This window comes from Biomphalaria glabrata, chromosome 1, assembly GCF_947242115.1.
Source record: "Biomphalaria glabrata chromosome 1, xgBioGlab47.1, whole genome shotgun sequence".
NCBI lineage: Eukaryota > Metazoa > Mollusca > Gastropoda > Planorbidae > Biomphalaria > Biomphalaria glabrata.
This window is the reverse complement of record NC_074711.1, coordinates 30970199-30989697: the sequence shown is the minus strand read 5'-3', so window position 1 is coordinate 30989697 and position 19499 is coordinate 30970199. Positions and strand designations below refer to the sequence as shown.

At 34.8% G+C, this 19499-nt stretch overlaps 1 protein-coding gene across 4 annotated transcripts in view; it reads left to right on the top strand.

Annotated features, from left to right (window-relative positions):
- Positions 1-19125, top strand: part of LOC106051567 (integrin alpha-PS1-like) — a 69871-nt gene extending 50746 nt beyond the window's left edge. For 2 of the 4 annotated variants that reach the window (XM_056032198.1, XM_056032197.1), the window contains exons 22-27: positions 2451-2576; positions 2794-2895; positions 4264-4389; positions 12319-12369; positions 17463-17566; positions 18957-19125. In XM_056032198.1, coding sequence (XP_055888173.1) covers positions 2451-2576; positions 2794-2895; positions 4264-4389; positions 12319-12369; positions 17463-17566; positions 18957-18969 — 522 coding nt within the window. In that variant the 3' untranslated portion in view covers positions 18970-19125. Of the gene's footprint in view, positions 1-2450; positions 2577-2793; positions 2896-4263; positions 4390-6681; positions 9521-12318; positions 12370-17462; positions 17567-18956 lie in introns of those variants that run through there. The other 2 variants (XM_056032206.1, XM_056032216.1) reach the window with 2 other exon arrangements.
- Positions 19126-19499: the final 374 nt, after the last annotated feature.

The window sequence follows — 19499 nt, the reverse complement described above, 5'->3', positions numbered from 1 at the left end:
TTGGCAAAATATTTATTGAAGGTTTCAGCCTTTTGAAGGTTTTCTGTTATTATGTCGTCAGTGCCTTTTATAGGTTGGGGGTTTGTTATTTGTTTCTTTCCTGCTAGCCGGTGCAGAAGGGTCCAGTCCTTTCGACCATCCTTGTTTTGATCTAGTTGTTCGCATGTTATGGTCCACTGTTTCTTTTTTTCTGTTTTAATTTTGTATCTTATAAGCCCTGTCAATTTGTTGTACGTTGTCTTGTTCTCTCTAGTAGTTTTTTTTTTCTATAGTCTTCCTGGCCATGTTTCTTTCTTTTACTAATTTATCTAATTCAGGTGTCCAAAAAGGTTTGTATTTCTTAACTTGGTTTGAGGGATGTGTTTTTTTTGCTGCTTGTAAGATGTTGGAGACTATAGTTGTGTAGGTTGAATTGACGTCTGTCTCCATTATGCTTGATAGTCTTGTGTCTGTTTCTTGTGAAAACGCTGCCCAGTTAGCGTTTTTATAGTTCTATCTAGTTGTTTTGCTGGATTGGTATCTACCTGGCATTCCAGTATTGAGGAGTATAGGCCTGTGGTCACTACCTATGTCTTCAAGTACTGTTATTTTAGAAGAGTCAGTAATGTCTGTAGAGATAAAAGTTAGGTCAGGTCTGCTAGTTGTGTTGTGTGCTCTGTGTAGGAAAGTTGGAGGTGAAGTTTTGTTTTGCAGAAGTTGTAGGTTAGAGGCATTTGTTACATCCTCTATTTTTTTGCCACGCTTGTTGTAGTGTGGGTAGCCTAGGGAAGGTGTGTGTGCATTGAAGTCGCCAGCTATTATTGTCCTTGTGTAGTGTGGTAGTTGTATGTCTATTTCGTCTGTTGATGATGGTGGGCAATAGTAGATTTTGATGGTGTACTTTGTTCCTCCTCTCCAAAGAAGTATTTCCTGCGTGTTGATGTCTGTATTGTTCTGTATTTGTTTTACTGTGGCTTGTGTGTCGTTTCTTATGAGGGTCATAATTCCCTGGCATTTGGTGCAAAGGCATCTGTACTCTGTGTAGCCTGTGATGTTTATTTTTTTCTTGGGCAGTAGTGTTTCTTGCAGTAGCGCTATGTGTATATCATGCTTCTTGAGTATGTGTTGGAGTTCTGTTGTCTTGTTTTGTAGGCCTAAGATGTTGAGTTGCAAAAGGTTTAGGTGTTTGCTGCTAGTCTGTTTTTTATTTCCAGTAGCTGACTTATCACAGGCAGTCCTGGAAGAAACTGCCATGCGCAGACCTTTTACGAGGCGACGTCTGAGCTCGTATGGATTTTTCGTTAAATTCTTTGGCATTTAGTGTAGGCTGGGTGTTTCCTCAGGCTTTTTAAAAATATATAAATATATAGTCCCTGCATTTTAAGGGAGTTTTTGGTCTTGGCAATTTTCTCCAATACTGACATAAAAGGAAACATCTAGGTCTGAAGACTTTAACCGGAATATCCATGGGACAAGGTGGGGTTGGCCAATGGTCCATTCTCCTCCATCCATAGAGCTCTCCAAATGGAACTTTTCTGCAGTAGAAAGTTTAAAGTGGAATGTGCCCTGGGTATGCCTTGTGGAATCGTCACATCCTGGATCCAGGTCCCTTCACGATATCACATTCACCAGATCCAGAAAAAAAAAAACACTTCATGATGGATTTATATCTAGTATTAGAATGTAGTGAGACAAGGACCTCCATCTGGTGTAGTGCAATCCAGACCTCCGTCAAAAAGCACCTAGAGGGGGGGGAAGGTCCACTATTATTCACTTAGTGAAATGCAAGTGGAAAGGTAGTGGGGTTATTTATTTCTGTTGGTCATTTCCAAGCCCTGATACCCACATGGGGGCGTATCGCCACAGAGTGGAGGTTTGGAGTCAGAGTTTTCCTTCTCCTAGATGGGTTGCGTTATTTAGGCTGACGTGCCCCATCAACATGAAGCTAAACTGGTTTTGAGGCGCCAGTGTTCTGCCTTTCATCCCTTCTCCTGTCAGTTTGTAAGAACAGGTTCCGCCGGATTTTTGGGAAAATCACACGTGAAGGCCAGGAGCTGGATTTGACTGTCAGAGGCATTTAGAGACGCAAGCCATGGGAGCATTTCTTGGAAAGTGGGTGCTTATCCCCACTTTCACCCTCGGCATTGACAGTCCTTTGGAACCCGGCCAATGACCCTACCAGCAGCATTTAGGATTTTATAAAGTTTATTTTTATTTTAAATGCTCAGATTGCCATACCAGGCAGTGATATTGAAACTTAAAATATTGCAGATATGAGCGTGATAAAACATAGCCAAGGCCTTTTCGCTAACATTAAACGATGACAGTTTTCACCAACTATACACAAAAAACTAGTAATAATTTTGGAAAAAATTCAACAGTTCATTTTTTTTAAAGTTAATATCTTATTTTTAATGGTTTTTTTAAATTGTTATTAATGTAAAAAAATTTATTTTTTATTTTTATTTCAGAGCTGTCACGAATCTGATAGTGTTAAATGTATTCAGTTTAAATGTACTCTAGGTAAACTACGAGCTAATCTTGACTTTGTGAAGATCACATTTGATGCCAGGCTATGGGAAAGCACTTTATTGTCTGTGAGTATGAGCTTATGTTTTGATAATTTTCAAATATCATCAATAATAAGAATTAAGAATTGTACTAATCTGGTCAACAATAGATTTGTAAAGATGTTAAAATATGAATCTGCAACAAATACTTTGTCATGTAACCAACACATGCTAAGCTTTGTGATATATTTATTGAAATTGAAATATATACAACAAAAATCACACACTGAATTGTATTCTTTAGGATTACATAGCTGCACCAGATGTACAGATAATATCTTGGGCCAATGCAACTATACCTAGTAGACTCAAAATAAAACAAGATAAAACAAATGATGCCAGAAGGGTAAGCTTAGTTGTTTTCATACAATTGTAAACTTGACAGGACATTAAATACTGTACAGGTTCTTGGACCTAACTAAATGTTAACCTTACAAGGAATTAGTCTGTTGCTGCAGTTCATTTGATTTATTTACTGTTTATAATAGATGTACAATTTATGTTGTATTAAATACTACTCATCTAGCACACATCTGGATTCATTTACGATTAGACCCTATATCAGGCCTTGTTTCCCAATAGAGCTTGCATTATGCAGACCTGTGCTAAAATGAATCACAAAGTATCTCAGCCCCAGCATTAATTCATCTCTGGATTCTACTAATTACGTCTCTCCAACTAAAATTACTATGTGTTCTAACGAAAATTCAATAAAGAGTGTTCATGCTGGAAGTGTAATTACAAAGGGAGTAACGCTTTTCTTAAACCTGAGAAGTTGCTGGAATATGGTGAGACAGAGGAATCACAGGCCATGAAATTAAAAATTCATGTTCCATATATTATATATTTAAAATAGCATGCAAATTTGTGTCACTTATCTAATAAACCTATTGAGTCCTTTCACATAAAATGTATGTAAAAGAAAAACATTCCACATTCAAAGTAAACAAACTTCTAGGTAGTCTAGTAACTAATCCTGGAACCAAAGTAGCATTCTAGTGGACTGCTGCTTTTAAATATCTTCACATAAATAGTTGAAAATACAACCATGGCTATACTACATATACAGATCACTAGGTTTAGTTGATCATGTGGTAGCACTCTGGACTGTTATTACATATTTTAACTCTACCTACAACCATCTCCTGCTTTCTTGCAGGAGTTTTGGGCTAGGACAATAATCTTCATTTCTGAAGAAGCGTCTTCAATTTAAAAGTCAAATGTAGCCTTAATCCATTGGTTATGCTTGTATTTAGACCAAATATACAACTCAAAAATAAACTATCAAATTTTCAGCATATTGTGAAAGGGCAGCGTAACTAAACTATGATGGTTTCAGTCCATTGCTCTCACTTTTACTTCTGTACATAGTTTTCACTTTTATTTCTGTACATTAGCTCTCACTTTTATTTCTGCACATAGCTCTCACTTTTATTTCTGTACATACTCTCACTTTTATTTATTTACATAGCTCTCACTTTTATTTCTGTACATTGCTCTCACTTTTATTTCTGTACATAGCTCTCACATTTATTTATTTACATTGCTCTCACATTTATTTATTTACATTGCTCTCACTTTTACTTCTGTACATTGCTCTCACTTTTACTTCTGTACATTGCTGTCACTTCTATTTCTGTACACAGCTCTCACATACACTTCACATTTCGACTCAAACCTAAGTAGGACAAAATTTTAAGATTTCTCTTTACAGGCAATTACACGTGCAGTACCAAATTTTAAAGAAGCTTTAGGGCAAACTGTTCAGTGGTGGATTATTTTAGTGGCTGTTTTGGTTGGACTAGTTGTATTATTGATTGTCGTATTTGTTCTCTTCAAGGTTAGTATATTGTCATATTTGTTATCTACAAAGTTAGTATATGTTGACTATAATTTTTATTTATTGTCTGTATTGATGTCATGAAAACAAGTATTTTTATAATTATGTAAATGATGTTGGGAGTTGAGGGTATTTTCTAGTATCTAATGTTATGACATGATTAGAATTTAGTATTTGTTTCGGGAATAAGGGGAAAGTTTTACTTAGCGACAAGTGACGTGACAGATCTTTAAAAAACAAGAACGCTCTAGGATTTGATAGAGACAAGACGTTTTTCCTATCCCAAAAAGAATAAGAAGTAGTTTACGGACATAGCTGACATCGGACGATTCCCTTCGTGATCATTAAACATATTTGTAGACCAACATCAGTGTCGACTACATATCTTGATTGTTTCGACCTTTCGCTGGTGTTACTGAAGTAGTTTGAGTTCAGTGTTACTTCCAGTCAGACTTAGCTCTAGTTATATTTCAAAGAATCAACACCGTGCGGAAACCTTAACAACTTGGCGACCCCGACTCGGAGCTTACTGGCAGCAACATCCAGAAGTATGAAGCCCTCTGTTAGGAGGAGGAAGAAGATAACGTCATCGGCCTAGTCTGCAGCTAGACCCTGATTGTACATCCACGTTGGCGAAGGAAAGCCAGTGAGGTCCTGGACTCGTGGACCTAGGAGGTAATGAGATATACTGATATACATTTGTAATTTGTAAACGCCCATACGTTGGGGCATCGTATTGAAGCCTATAGTTCTGTATCGAGAAGGCTACATTTGTTGAAGGGAAGAAAACCGTCCTGTCGAAGCCATATTGAGGAGATATGGCCTGCCCAGCATCGTGAGAATGAACATGAAGATTACCTCTGCAAGGGCAAGATCAACCGTTGACTTAGGAGCCATCATACTGCCTACGACACTTAAGTGCAGTAGTGCTATATTGCTCTACGGCTCGGCTGAATCTGTGCTACACGTTAGATAGCCAGATAGCTGGTATTTTAGCACTGGACTCTGACTTTGTCGCTGTGTCAACTGTTGGACCGTTCCAGTTTCACTTTGTGCAAACGTCCACCTGGAATCACCGTACCTGCGTCGGAACCAGCAACCGGAACCAGATGCTACGCCACCTAAGAACCGGAGCCAGACGACAGATCACCGAACACCAGAACCAGACGCCGTACCACCAAAGAACCGGAGCCATTGCTGACCAGCACCGACGGACCGTGGAGAGCTGAAACGTTCGCTGTCCTTATCTCATCGCTGTGAGCCTTGCCGCCGGGACAGACATTAGCGTAGGAAGAGTGGACCCGAGACTGACTGTGGAGTTATCGCCGCTTCTTAGACAGATAAGTCAAGTGTTATTTAACTACTTTCTTCTAAGAATAATTAGAGTCTGTAGGGAAGTGACCACTCGCTAGATTATCTCTACCAGGTTAAATCGTGGTGGATTGGGGATATCCTTAAAATTAGGTGTAATCTAGCAAGAGGTCCATATATACGTGTAGCTGTTAATTCGTCCTGTATGTGAATGTGAATCATTTAGTTAAGCATATTTTTTTTGTAGTAACGTTGTGTTTTAATTTTTTTTGCAATACTCCCGTCTTAAGTCTTACTGTCAGACGAGTCTCATTCATTAGAACTAGATCTATAGTTTGGTGTTTATCGTATTTAGGTTTATTTTCATAGTTTATTTGTATGAGGAGTAAGTTATGTACACTCCTGGCTGTGAAAGCAGGTAAGAAGTAACTAAGATCTAGCGTAATCTAGACTAGATTTGAGGGACAATCGAGGTGAAACCTGATTGCCCATTTGTAATTTTGGTATTTGTAAATAGACAAATAGAATAAGAAGTAGTTTACGGACATAGCTGACATCGGACGATTCCCTTCATGATCATTAAACATATTTGTAGACCAACATCAGCATCGACTACATATCTTGATTGTTTCGGCCTTTTGCCGGTGTTACTGAAGTAGTTTGAGTTCAGTGTTACTACCAGTCAGACTTAGATCTAGTTATATTTCAAAGAATCAACACCGCGCAGAAGCCTTAACACTAAGGTATAATACATTTGGTCAAGTTAAAAAAAAATCAAAGGTATGTGTAACTGGATTAGATACTTCATCATAATTCTTGTTGTTTTTTTTTGGCTTGATAGGAATTTCTCACACAAGCTCAAAGAGTCTAAATGAATGATCTGCTTGTATTAAATAAGACTTCTTTTGCCTATTTGATAATTAATTTTTTTTTTATGGCCTAAAATATGTATCATTCTTATTTTTACTTTCTCATTTCCAGTTAGGATTTTTCAAACGCAAACGTATGGAAGACATGGCCATGTATAAGGCAGAGAAGAAGCAACAAGCCATGCTTGATGACTATGATCAAGACAAGGCTTAATTATCTTTATATTATTTAGTTCCATTCAAAATCTTTTTTAATTTTTAACAATGTAAATTAAGAAAGTACTAGCATTTAAACTGCTAAAAAAAATGTTGAACTGTTTTGTTTATTTCACATCTTTCGTTTAAAAAATAATTAATCTAATGTTAAAATTGTGAAACATTTCTTTTATGTTCTGAACATAAGCTAGTAACCAAAGAAATATCTGAAAACTATTGACAATGACTATTTGGACCAATTTTAGTTAGAGTTTAAGAAACTATATGCAAAGAATCACGAGTAATAAGCAATGTTATTTTGACATTTGTATAAGTGTGATCTGACAAGTTTCTACTTAATGTTATGAGTGTTTCTGTGTCAGGTGTCCTACATCCTCATTCCAAATGAAATTATTTGCACTGAATATGTTATTGTAACTTGTTTACTCTGCTTATACAAAATCATAACTATTTAACCCAAGTGCCCCATTTATCAGTCATTAATCACTGTATTATTATTTTATTCAAATATACAAATTTATATTTCTTTTATTGTACTATTTCCTTACATTCTACATTTTGTTTATTTTCAACCACTCCAAATTGTTGTTTTATCCGTACAGATATAAATAACTGTGTAGATGTTTGCCAGTGTTGCAACTTGTATCTTTAGAATGGTAAGCTATATTTATTTATTCAACATTGGCACACATTGACACTCGACTCGGAGAAAAAAATGTATACCTACCAGACCAAGCATTCCTTGAATTGATTTTAGATAATTCATTTGCATAGCAGATTGAAAAACTGCTGAATGTGTTGTGAGCAAAAAAAAGTTTGAGAATAATTTAGTGTAACTAAAGAAGAAACATAAGATTAATTATATATATAACATATATACTGTAGATTAAAATGTATACATAGTATATATATATATATATATATATATATACATAGTATATATATATATATATATATATATATATATATATATATATATATATGTGTGACATAAATACTGTAGATTAAATAAAACTGAAGATTTTGTAAATTAACCAACCAGAAAGAAACGCGTACTGATTAACATTTTTTCACAAGTTTAAACCTTACATGTGCTAATGTTGCATAAGAATTGTTTTTATATTACTGCACAAATTACCTAAAGGCTGTTTATACTTTAGAAATGTTATTTGTCATCTTTGTATATTTATCTACATATATGACAGTTCAAATCATGTGCCTATAGATTTCAGGACATTTTCTATTTCTGTGTTGTTAGTAATGTTCAGTCATCTTAGTACATTATGCTTGTGTTTGTGTACATGAGTTGCGTCAATAGAAATGAATATTTTGGCTTTTGCTGTGCAGTGGTTGTTGAATTTGAGATCTTCTCTCCACAATGTATATAGCTTCCTTGAGCTTTGTAGCAGTAGTTTGTGTTGTTTGCATGGTTGTGATGATATTTTCTAGTTCAAAAGCTAGGCATAATGCTTAAATCATGCTCAATGTTTGTTTTTCTTTATGAAAGAGCTAGCCAGCATGTAATAGTTTCAATATTTTGCATGTATTTTTTTTTTTTGGTTGTTTGTTTACATCCTGTTCTTTCTACATTCATAGAATATAGAATTAGATAAGAAATGTAGATCTAGTTCTTTTTGTTGCATTCCACAATGTATTCAGTGATGTTTTGTTTTGCTCCCATACTTTCATAACATTTCCATTATTGGAGAGCTTACTGGCACGGTTGTGAACTGCTATGATAATGTAGCCTTCATTGGATTCAAAAATAGTTTGTTCTCTAATTTTTTATTCTCATTTCTATTGGGAAACAAAAAGTTGTAAAATTTTTTATTATAAATTACTATTTTATACTTTGTTTTTAAAAAATGAATAATTAGATTGTTTATTTAAAAATAAGCTATGAGCTTACTTTGTTTATTGACTGTAGCATTTCACAACATTTTCTAAAATCATTACAAATGTAGTTGTACACATTTTATGAAAATAACTTGTTTGATAGTTCTACTTTAATCTCTAGACTAAAGGTTGCCTTTTGTTTCCACATGCTTTATAAATCATAATTATTTTATACTTTTTTTTTTAAATATATATATAATTAAATTATGTATACACTACAAGTTAATATGCCAGATCTACCCTTTTTTTATTAACTGTGGCATCTTCCAACTTTTTTCTTGTACCTGTACTTTTTTTTTTCTGTGGGGCATTATATAAAATCATTTCAATTGTACACATTTTCTGAAAAAAAAACAAAACCCAACAAACTTGTTTGATAATTTTACTTAGCTAGCACTATAAAAGAGTAGCATTTTGTTTCCATGTGCTTTACATGTAAGTTATTCTTTTTAATGTTATGTCATATTATTTGCCTTATGCTAAAATAAAACAAGAATATAGAATAACTGCCTTTTATGTCATTGTAAGAACATAGAACTCTTTAATGTCACTGTAAGGATATAGAAGAACTGCCTTTTTGTAACACTTAGTTTCAAATTATTTCCACAACTTAGTTTGTTAAAAGTGCATGTATTAATTACTTGATCAACTTAACAACTAAAGATATCCTTAAATCAATCAGACAAACCACATTAGCAAGTTTGTCTTGCTCTATTATTTCAAGTATTAGCAACAAACATTTCACAGCTGTTGCCAGTCTGATGGATGAGTGATGAGTTAGGTGTTGGGGTTAAATCCATGCCCAACAAAAAAGAAATAAAGAAAAATGTCAAGTCTCATCTGTCTCTTGACCTTCATTGTAAGAGTGCTGTGACAATTCGAGTAAACAAATCTCTTCACTTGGTCCTGTCAGCAGTTGTTCTTAGCAGGAAAGCAAGAGAGAGTCTGGTCCATTCTAGATTTTCCAGTTTGCTCATTGCAGCTTAAATGGGGTTTTATCTCCTAAGTTAAGTATTTAATTATATAAGTCAATTTCTGATGATTGTCCATCCAACTATATGCAACATCTCGGACTATCTCCACCACAAACTAGTATTTTGCTTTTTTCTACACTGATGTTACTTCAAAGATGTGGTAGCATAAGTTTCATTACTCCCCTTGAACCCTTAGTGAACATTTTTTTAATGCGTTTGAAAAAAAGATCATGTTAACATTTACCAAGATACCCCTTTCTTCCCTCCCCCTATCACAACTGGTCCAGACAAGTGATAGCATCATAGCGCATTGAAAAAGCTAAAAGCTAAACACAAATTTTGGTTGAGCTCTATTCTTCTGCCAGTAAGGGATTAACCTTGTTTTGTTTTTCTTTTTTTAGTTCTCTTCTTGCATCAAGTCAAATATGTTATTTGTAATACACGTCTCAATGTTTCCTTCAGACGATGACTCGTGTAATGCTGTTCTGATAGTATCCGTGAGTCAATGTCTTCGTGTATAAGATTAAGAGTTTTAAGAGCTGCAAATGTCCCTTCCACGGTGGCCTCAAACAATTCAGCAATGTTTGGGTCTTCGAATTTTTCAATGTTTCGCTTGGTAGGCTTGCGATTCTTTGTAATTTCAATTTCACAGTCATCAAGATGGTCACTGCCTATGTCAGCTTCAGGGAAAGTAAGTTCTGGTTTTAGCTTTGTTGATGCTTAATTTAAACCTCAGATGAAATAGACTATAGTCGAACTGGCTCTGCGTTTGTTTGTTGTTGTGTTTGTTTTGAAATCTGGTGCGTGCCACGTCTTTCTTATGGGTGGTTTCATTCTATGGGAATAAGGTGCTAGCTACAGTGAGCTGCTGGCAAACTTGAAGAGCCTCATTCCTCTGTCTTAAGTTTCTCCAAATCCAAAATGTCCAGTAAATCCTGTCTATTACTCAATGCATCCTTTCCTATACTGGCATTGCAGTCTCCCATAATAATGAGGATACCCTTTTTATGAACTTCTTGCATAGACTAGTCTATTGCTTCGTCTTCACAATCAGACTCTGGGTCATACACTTAAATAATTGTTATATTGAGAGGAATAGCTCCGCCTCGATTAGCAATTATCCTGCTTTTAACAAGTTTACAGCTTATAATACAATTAGCTTTCTCTTTGTGGACTATAAAACCAACATTGTTGATGGTAGCTTTCGTCGCCACTGTTCCAGATCACGTGACATTCTGTTGTAGTTTCTCCACAACCTGTCCCATTGATATCTTTGACATCGTTAGTTCATTGCATGAATACAGAGTTCTGATGGGTTTTTTTTTTTTTTTTTTGAAGTGTGTCTCAGTAGCATACTTTTCGCTTCAAAACCCTGCGACTTTTCAGCAGCAAGCGCTGTCCTTAAATCTTAAGAATTTTAGTGAAAAATAAAAGCAAATTAGAATTGAAAACGAGATTTGGGGGAGGGGGGATATTAGGTTTGTGGAGAAACCAATCACTTGAAATAATTAAAATAGGAATAATATGATTTTTAAAAAATTAATCAGATTTATTTGGGATTTCAAACACCAAAAAAAAAAAAAGGACTAGTTTCTGTGAAACAAAAATAAATATATTTGTGTTTGGTACCAGATGCTTTTTCGTGATGTCATTGTCTGTCATTCCGTTCTTGTGCTAGCCTGATATGGCCGCTTGTCTTGGTGTAGTGGGCGTGTCTACTTCATAGCTGTGTTTAGCAGTTCTAAGCGTTCACAGCATTTCGGGTGAATGTAGTATTTTAAGAGCAGACTTTAAATGGCATCATTGTAAATCCAGTATCAGGATTTACCATGGTGTATCTGTTTTAGGAATCGTTTGTGTGTTCTCAGAGGTTATCTACCTGTTGGTTCAGTGTTAGAACCAGGGCCGCCGCGAGGCTTATGGCCGCCTGCGGGCAAAATAAAAAATGCCGCCCCCCTCTTTTTTTTTTTTCTAGAAAAAGATCCACTAAGACTGAACTGGGCACTGTTCCAAAAGTGGCCTTTGATTTAAATCCAATTTTTTATTTGTAGACCATTTCATTTTTTCCTTTCATATTCGCACCGTTGTCGTATCCCTTAAGTACAACTAGGAACAATTTCGGATATTCGTGCCTACAGAAATCTGACAACTTGGTTCTGTGTGATAAACACTAAAAACGAATCTCATTCTGCCCACTCGCTTATTCCCCTGTATTTGCGACTATTATAATGGATGAGCTGAACAGCGTAAATGATCATAAGTCATAAATAATAACACAGATCGATAACTTTGACTGCTCAACAGTGTTATATGGTCTGGACGTGGATATGTTCACTTGTTTGTTATTGTAAGTTAAAGTATAATAAAAAAAAAATCTCGACTACAAAACTATTGACAGTGCAACTTTTTCAACATTCCTTTAACTTTCTTAATAATTATCACGATTGTTATTTGGAGAGATGTGCATTGTATCCACAATCATCTAACATACACATTTATACAACAAATGAAGCAACTCAGCGCTGAATATTTTTCTTGAGTTTAATACAAAGTAAATAATCAAAAGCCCAAGTCACATATACAATGACTTGAAATAAAACATAGTAAGGCAGTGTTTCTCACATTCCCGGGTGGCGACTCACTAGATAACATTTTCTTTCCAGCCTCCTTTAGAAGCTGGAGCCCAGAGGAGCGATGTAGGCCCATACAGTGAGGTCCGTGAGATTTTTTAAAATTTTTTTTTTAGAATTTAATAAAAAGTAAAGAAACTTGGTCACAATTTTTAGGTTTTACTTTATATTTAGCCTATATTAATTGAACACTGTATATATAACAAAGTAACGTCATGAAATTTCACTAAAACGTTGTTGTTTTTTTTGGAGTGGGGGAATAGTGTTGCCTACATAATTTTTAAGCGTTTTAAAAAGTTCTTGGATGTAGAATGGAAGATACGGCAGGTTTCCGCTCAAGTCGGCAAGAGGTCTGAACATTTTTTCGCGCCCCCCCCCCTCCCATGTTGTTGGTCGGTTGTTGGCTTGTAGCTCAAGACAGCTAGTAGGCCTACACCTGAACCGATGTAGGCATTTTATATTTTGTAATAAATTAACTTTAAATAACTTGAACAATAAAATTGTTATTATTCTCGATTTTTGAGTTGAAATATATATCTAATAGTAATGAAATAAACTGATATTTAAGCAAAATCTAGCTCACAACAAAAAAAGTTATTACTCTTTCATGTATTAAGATCGTCTCACATTTTCACTAGGTACGTTAATTTCACCATTGTCACTGCATAACCACCAATCAATCACATAACCTCTTCTCACTGCCCCCCTAGGAAACAAACACACTTCATAACTCCTTTTTGTCAGGACGTTGCGCCCTCCCCAGTTCACATAAGAGGATCTAGCCCCCCCCCCCCCAGTGAAAATGTTTTAAAAATTGACTTTTTAATTACCGGTAATAGATCTACTTACAGTGCAGGCTATCCGATTCAAAACAAATATTACAAACAACCCGTGAAAATTCAAGGACAGAAATGAGTAGGCGCCTATGGAAAAAAACCTTGGGAATCTCTCGTACGCTGCACTATTTTTTTTTGTTCTAGTTTACGTTATAATTTCTTATGTACGAATATCGATTATATTTTCAAAGGAATAATTAGAATTTATATATTTTTTTTTTATATTTATAGTAATTATTTTATTTAACTTTTTAAAATTTATTTAAGTAATTTAAATAAAAAACAACCTAAAGTCGGCCGCCTGCGTGCATTATTATTATTGCTTTTATATAGCGCTACTTTCATGCTCAGAGCGCTTTTGGTCCAATCTCATTTGTTGACCAGTTTGGGGGGGGGGGGGGAGGGGGTATCTAGGAGTTGGTTTTCCGTGCTACCTTTAGGCGCTCAGTAAACAAAACTCTGCCCGAGTCAAGTTCAAGCGCACTTGGCCTCTCGACCACGGCGGCCCTGGTTAGAACTGTCATGTTTCGGTGCCCACTTTGGCAACGTCCAGGAAATATTCAGAATGGAATAATCTGCGTTAACATACCTTATGTTGGCATCGGTTAATTGTATTACTGTAAAGATGTCGTTGTGTGGATACCAAAATTATATACTCACTTATTTTGCAAAAAAATATCCAATTTGTAAGCTCACCAATCGCTTAGTTATGACACTATATTGGCTGAGTGTTAGTTTTGCCACTATATTGGCTGAGTGAGAGGTAATCTCTGCAACTAGTTTGCTTTCTGTGTTGTCTCCCCCCCCCCCCCTCCTTCCCAACTCGACCTGAAAGATTGTGGAAAAAGGAACCAATGCTTAGGGCCTCGGTGAAGAGCTAGAGAGACTAATGCTTGAGAAGTTGGGTTAAAGATGGAACAATTATCTAGAATAAGAACTTTAAGAATTATGTTGTTACACTATTAAAGTACTTCAATGAGTTCTTTGAAATGTCACTTTATTTTTATTACGCTATTTTAAGTCTTGAAGAGTTCACCAGTCCCTTATGTCATCTGCACTTTCTTCACTGACGTCTGCTAAAAGCAAGTCCAAAAGTTACGCAGAGAGCAGCAAGTTTGGTTGAGTAAATTTGACTGATCACCTAGCCCCCCTTTAGGCCATACTCTCTTTTTCTTAGTGACAGTTGTGAAAGACGCACAGCCCCGATTATAGTCAGGTGGCAATATGTTGTTTCGTTGATAAACAATAATGGAATTACCAGATGGTTCCAATTCTCCTTTTTTTTTAGCGGCCCCCGTAAGGGGAAAAAGCCACCATTAGGTTTGTGCAAAATGTCCGTATGTCCGTCTACCACACTCAGATCTCGAAAAGAGATATGAAAAATATTATTTTACGATTAAATGCAGCTTGAAAAGTTTAGGTGCAACGGCTACTTTTGGCTTTCTAAAAGCAAACCGTTTAATTTATAAAATTAATTATGCAAGCGATTTTTTCATACAAATGTACTCATTCTAAAACAATTACGTAAATGTAAGGGAGGCAATGTTATAATATGCTAATAAAGATGGGCAATTTATGTGTATTTTCAGTATCATTAAGTCAAATATATTTATAAAATGTACAAGAAATGTTTACAACAAATATAAATATTTGTTAAAGGTGTTTTTTCTGGTCAACTAGCTGCTAAAATTAAAAGAAAACATTTCTGTTTGTTTATAAAGGCTAATAATGCACTTTGTAGGTAAATATCACGCACAATTTTTAAAATGGACTTTTTATTCAGCTACTTTCGTGCAGTAGCGTAACGTCGCAACATGTCATGGTGCTAAACCAATTCCTTAAACTTTTTTTGTTTAAATCAGATTTTATTTTTTGTTTAGTGCCCCATCCGAATAAAAGAAGCTTATTTTTGTGCGTTTTGTCTGTTGGTCAGTCTGTCCGTCACGATTAGATTAACAAATAACACTAAAGGCTATTGCAAATCTGATTTAAACTTTAATTTTTCATTCAGGAATATTGCAATAGTTTTAAGTATCTATAATAGGTTGTTCCGGATGTTTTGTGAAAAACAAATCAATGCTAACGAATATTTGTTTGCTCTTCTAACTTATATTAGATTTTTTTCCATGCTTAAACGTTGCAATAAACACATGATCTTTAATACATTGTTCCGGTTTTTTAAAATGTAAATAGCATATAATTGCTAAATAAAATATCTATATTGATTTATATTTCATTAACTATAAAGTTGTTCCGGATATTGTTTTATAAAAAATAAATTATGTCAAATAATTGTTTGAAATCGAATAATTGACTAATATTACAATTATATTCTTTGACACTACTAGAAACGATTATTGAAAATCACTTTTTAGATTTATTTTACAGTTAATTTTCTTGCCGAAACATAATAAAAGTTGTTTAATCAGTATAGAATGTTCCGAATTTTGTTTCGAAAAAGAAATCGACCTACATTACCTTAATTTTCTTACAAATCGTCGCCAAAAATGATCCGAATTTTAAAGGAAAAATCTAATAACGCTAATAAATGTTTGAAATCCCTATTCTAATAAATAAAACAAATAATTTTCTCATTTACGAAAATTGGTTGTTCCGGATTTTTATGAAAAATATTTTAACTCTATGTAAAATCGCACTTTTCTCTTACACTACATTTAACTTTCTTGCTAAAACGTTAGAAAATCTTATTATCGTTAATATTATGTTCCGATTTTTAAGGAAAACAACTTCCTAACACCAAAGTATGGTTTGAAAATCTCTCCATAAGGCTATGGTACATCTAATTTTCATAACAGACCATCCCACAAATTTTATTAACGTTATTTGATAAATCTGGAATTCTTATTTTCTCTCACTATAAATATATAAACATCCGGAACAATCTATTATAGAAACTTAAAACTAATGCGATGTTTCGGAAGGGAAATTCAATTTTAATCAGATTTTCAATAGCTTTTAGTCTTTTTTTCCCCTCGCTATTAACATGACGGACAGACAGACTGACAGACAAAACAAAACAAAAAGGCGTCTTTAATCCTTTTTTATATATATATATATATATATATATATATATATATATATATATATATATATATATATATATATATTTAGTCTAACTAGCCCATCAAATAAAATGCTAAAAGAACTCACTCGGTGCACCAATGTCTATGAACCCTCGAGAAACTGCTCGTATAGAAGACATTTTTAGTCTAACTAGAACGTGTGACGTAATGGAATTTTTTTCCTTTGACGTCATATGGAGTTAATTCTTTAAATGAAATGCTTAAAGATCTCACTTGGTGCACCAATGTCTATGAACACTCGACAAGCTGCTCGTATAGATGACATTTTTTAGTCTAACTAGGACGTGTGACGTAGTGTTTTTTTTTTCCTTTGACGTCATATGGAGTTAATTCTTTAAATGAAATGCTAAAAGAAACCACTCGGTGCACCAATGTCTATGAACCCTCAACAAGCTGCTCGTATAGATGATATTTTTTAGTCTTACTAGGCCGTGTGACGTAGTGGATTTTTTTCCTTTGACGTCATATGGAGTTAATTCTTTAAATGAAATGCTAAAAGAAACCACTCGGTGCACCAATGTCTATGAACCCTCAACAAGCTGCTCGTATAGATGACATTTTTTAGTCTTACTAGGCCGTGTGACGTAGTGGATTTTTTTTTCCTTTGACGTCATATGGAGTTAAATCTTTAAATGTAATGCTAAAAGAAACCACTCGGTGCACCAATGTCTATGAACCCTCAACAAGCTGCTCGTATAGATGATATTTTTTAGTCTTACTAGGCCGTGTGACGTAGTGGATTTTTTTTCCTTTGACGTCATATGGAGTTAAATCTTTAAATGTAATGCCTAAAGATCTCACTCGGTGCACCAATGTCTATGAACACTCGACAAGCTGCTCGTATAGATGACATTTTTTAGTCTAACTAGGCCGTGTGACGTAGTGGATTTTTTTCCTTTGACGTCATATGGAGTTAATTATATAATGAAATGCTAAAACAACTCGGTATAGTAATGTTTATTGAACCTCGTAATGTGACTCGCATTTTAAAAAGACATAATAGATTTAGATCTAATCTAGATTTTTTACACTAGATCTAGATTTTTTAACACTAGAGCTAGATTTTTTACACTAGATTTTTTACACTAGATCTAGATTTTTTTTTACACTAGAGCTAGATTTTTAAAACTAGATTTATATTTAAGTTCTAATTAAAATCATTGTAGAATCTAGATCTAGAATTTCTTGGTCTAGTTTAGAATGTTTATTGCTTTACATGTTTCGGATGTTCCTTCAGAGTTGTAGTCGAAACCTCCCGAAGGACGACGGGGATGGGAGCGTGACCCTCGATGGGAGCGGGCAGGATTTGAGCCTAGAATTATCGATGAGTCCAAAAGACGGGTAAGTATATTATCAATAATAGGCTATTAGTTTGTAACCAGTTTGTAATTAGGTTAAAAGCAATGTGCGGTTAGCGCGCAGGACTGATTATTTCTACGGTCTCGGTTTCATACCCTGCTCGATGCCATCCTCCGTCGACCAGCGGAAGATTTTACATTTAATTTTTTTTTTTTTACAACCCCAAATGAATCTTTGAAACATTATTACTTTTAACAATCAAAACAAAATCACGCCTTGAATATTCCTTGCAAATATGTGGATCCGACAGGGATCCGTCTCCCATGGGGGCCGCCTCTGAGTTTGTGTGGCAACACAAACTCTCTTTGTAATCTTGTTTTTTTGTTTTTTTTTGCAATGCATAATTTTATGTTACGCCTTCACATTAATTTAGATTAGAATAACGTTTCTCTTAAGACCTTCAGGCTATTTTATTTGTAGCGTTATTTTAACTGTACAGGACTACATATTCCCTGCTTATTGGATTTCAGAAGTGCTTTAGGGTTAGTGAACATGGCTGACGGAATTCGTTGAAGTATTTTAACACAATGACAATTAACTAAGACGACTAAGTAGCCTCATTTAATTTAATAATTTATACAAATGTATTAAAATTAATAAGTTATTATCAAAAATATCGTGAGTGAATAAATTGAGTGATTAGATGAGTAGCCTAAATTATGACCTTTATGACAGTCACTAGAAGACAGTCAATTTTGAAGGAGCATCCAAAACGTGAAAAACATTTTTTTTTTACAAACATTTAGAGACAATGAATAGCTGAAAAAAATATAAATGAAGTTTTATAAATGTCTTTGTTAGAAATCAACCTTTCTCAGAGGGTAAAGCTGATGCAATCACAGAAAAATTATAGTGATTTAGACACTTAAACATATATTTATATTGTTTACTAATATTTGTGGTAAATAATAAATATAACATCTACATTTCACCCAAAAAAAGTTCAAGATGTGATTAAAGTCGATATTGTAGTATGGCCAACCAAAGGTGGTGTAGGTCTCACCAGGCCCATCAGCTGTAAGATTGCTTTGCGCGTAAAAAGATCACGCCCCATTTATCGGAATCTAAAACCTTATCATAGTCCGTGATTTTGATGTGATACTCCTGGGCGTCAGTAAGAAGGTGAATACGATTTTGACAATATCATGGCAATTTCTTGAAGTTCGTGAAATTACAACCCATATGGCTTTACGATCTAGCCTATTGCTTCAAATCAAGCTAGATACCAAGCTGATTACTCCAGCTAGATGTCACCACAAATACAAAATGCATTTATAATGCGTTTATTGCGTTATAGCCCGGGTCACGTTAATTAGGCGAAAAATATTTGGCAAGTAAAATAAGCCAATTATTTCTCGATTTTTTTCTACAGCACACCTGTATGACATCTCAAGGCTGAATCAAACGTCCAAACTTTTACGGTATGGTCATCATGGAGGATGAAATTACTACTATGATTTTTGAGAGAGAGAGAGTGTGTGTGAGTGCGAGGCAAAAACAATTAACAATAAACGAGCATCATATCGAAAATTAAAATTTGCACACATCAAAAAATTTTTTTTATTATAGGCCTGCTACTAAATTTATTGGTGTTACTGCCCCGTGAAGCGAAACCTCTGCCCATAGTGCATAAAGGAAGCCAACTTGCCAAAATCTCGAAGATTTTTGCGACGATAAGGCTCGTAACGTAGGCCTACCATGCATGTTGCAAATGATAACACTGTTATATATATTGTTACTATGGTCGGATATGACCCGTGTCCCTTATATAGCTCTATGTTCCTTTACATTATTACTTACTTAATCATGTGCACTCCCAGGGGAGCATAGGGCCGCGACCACACCTCTTCACCGAACTCGGTTCTGAGCAGTTTTCTTCATCTGCTCCCATGTTATTCCAGTACCCTCAGCTTCA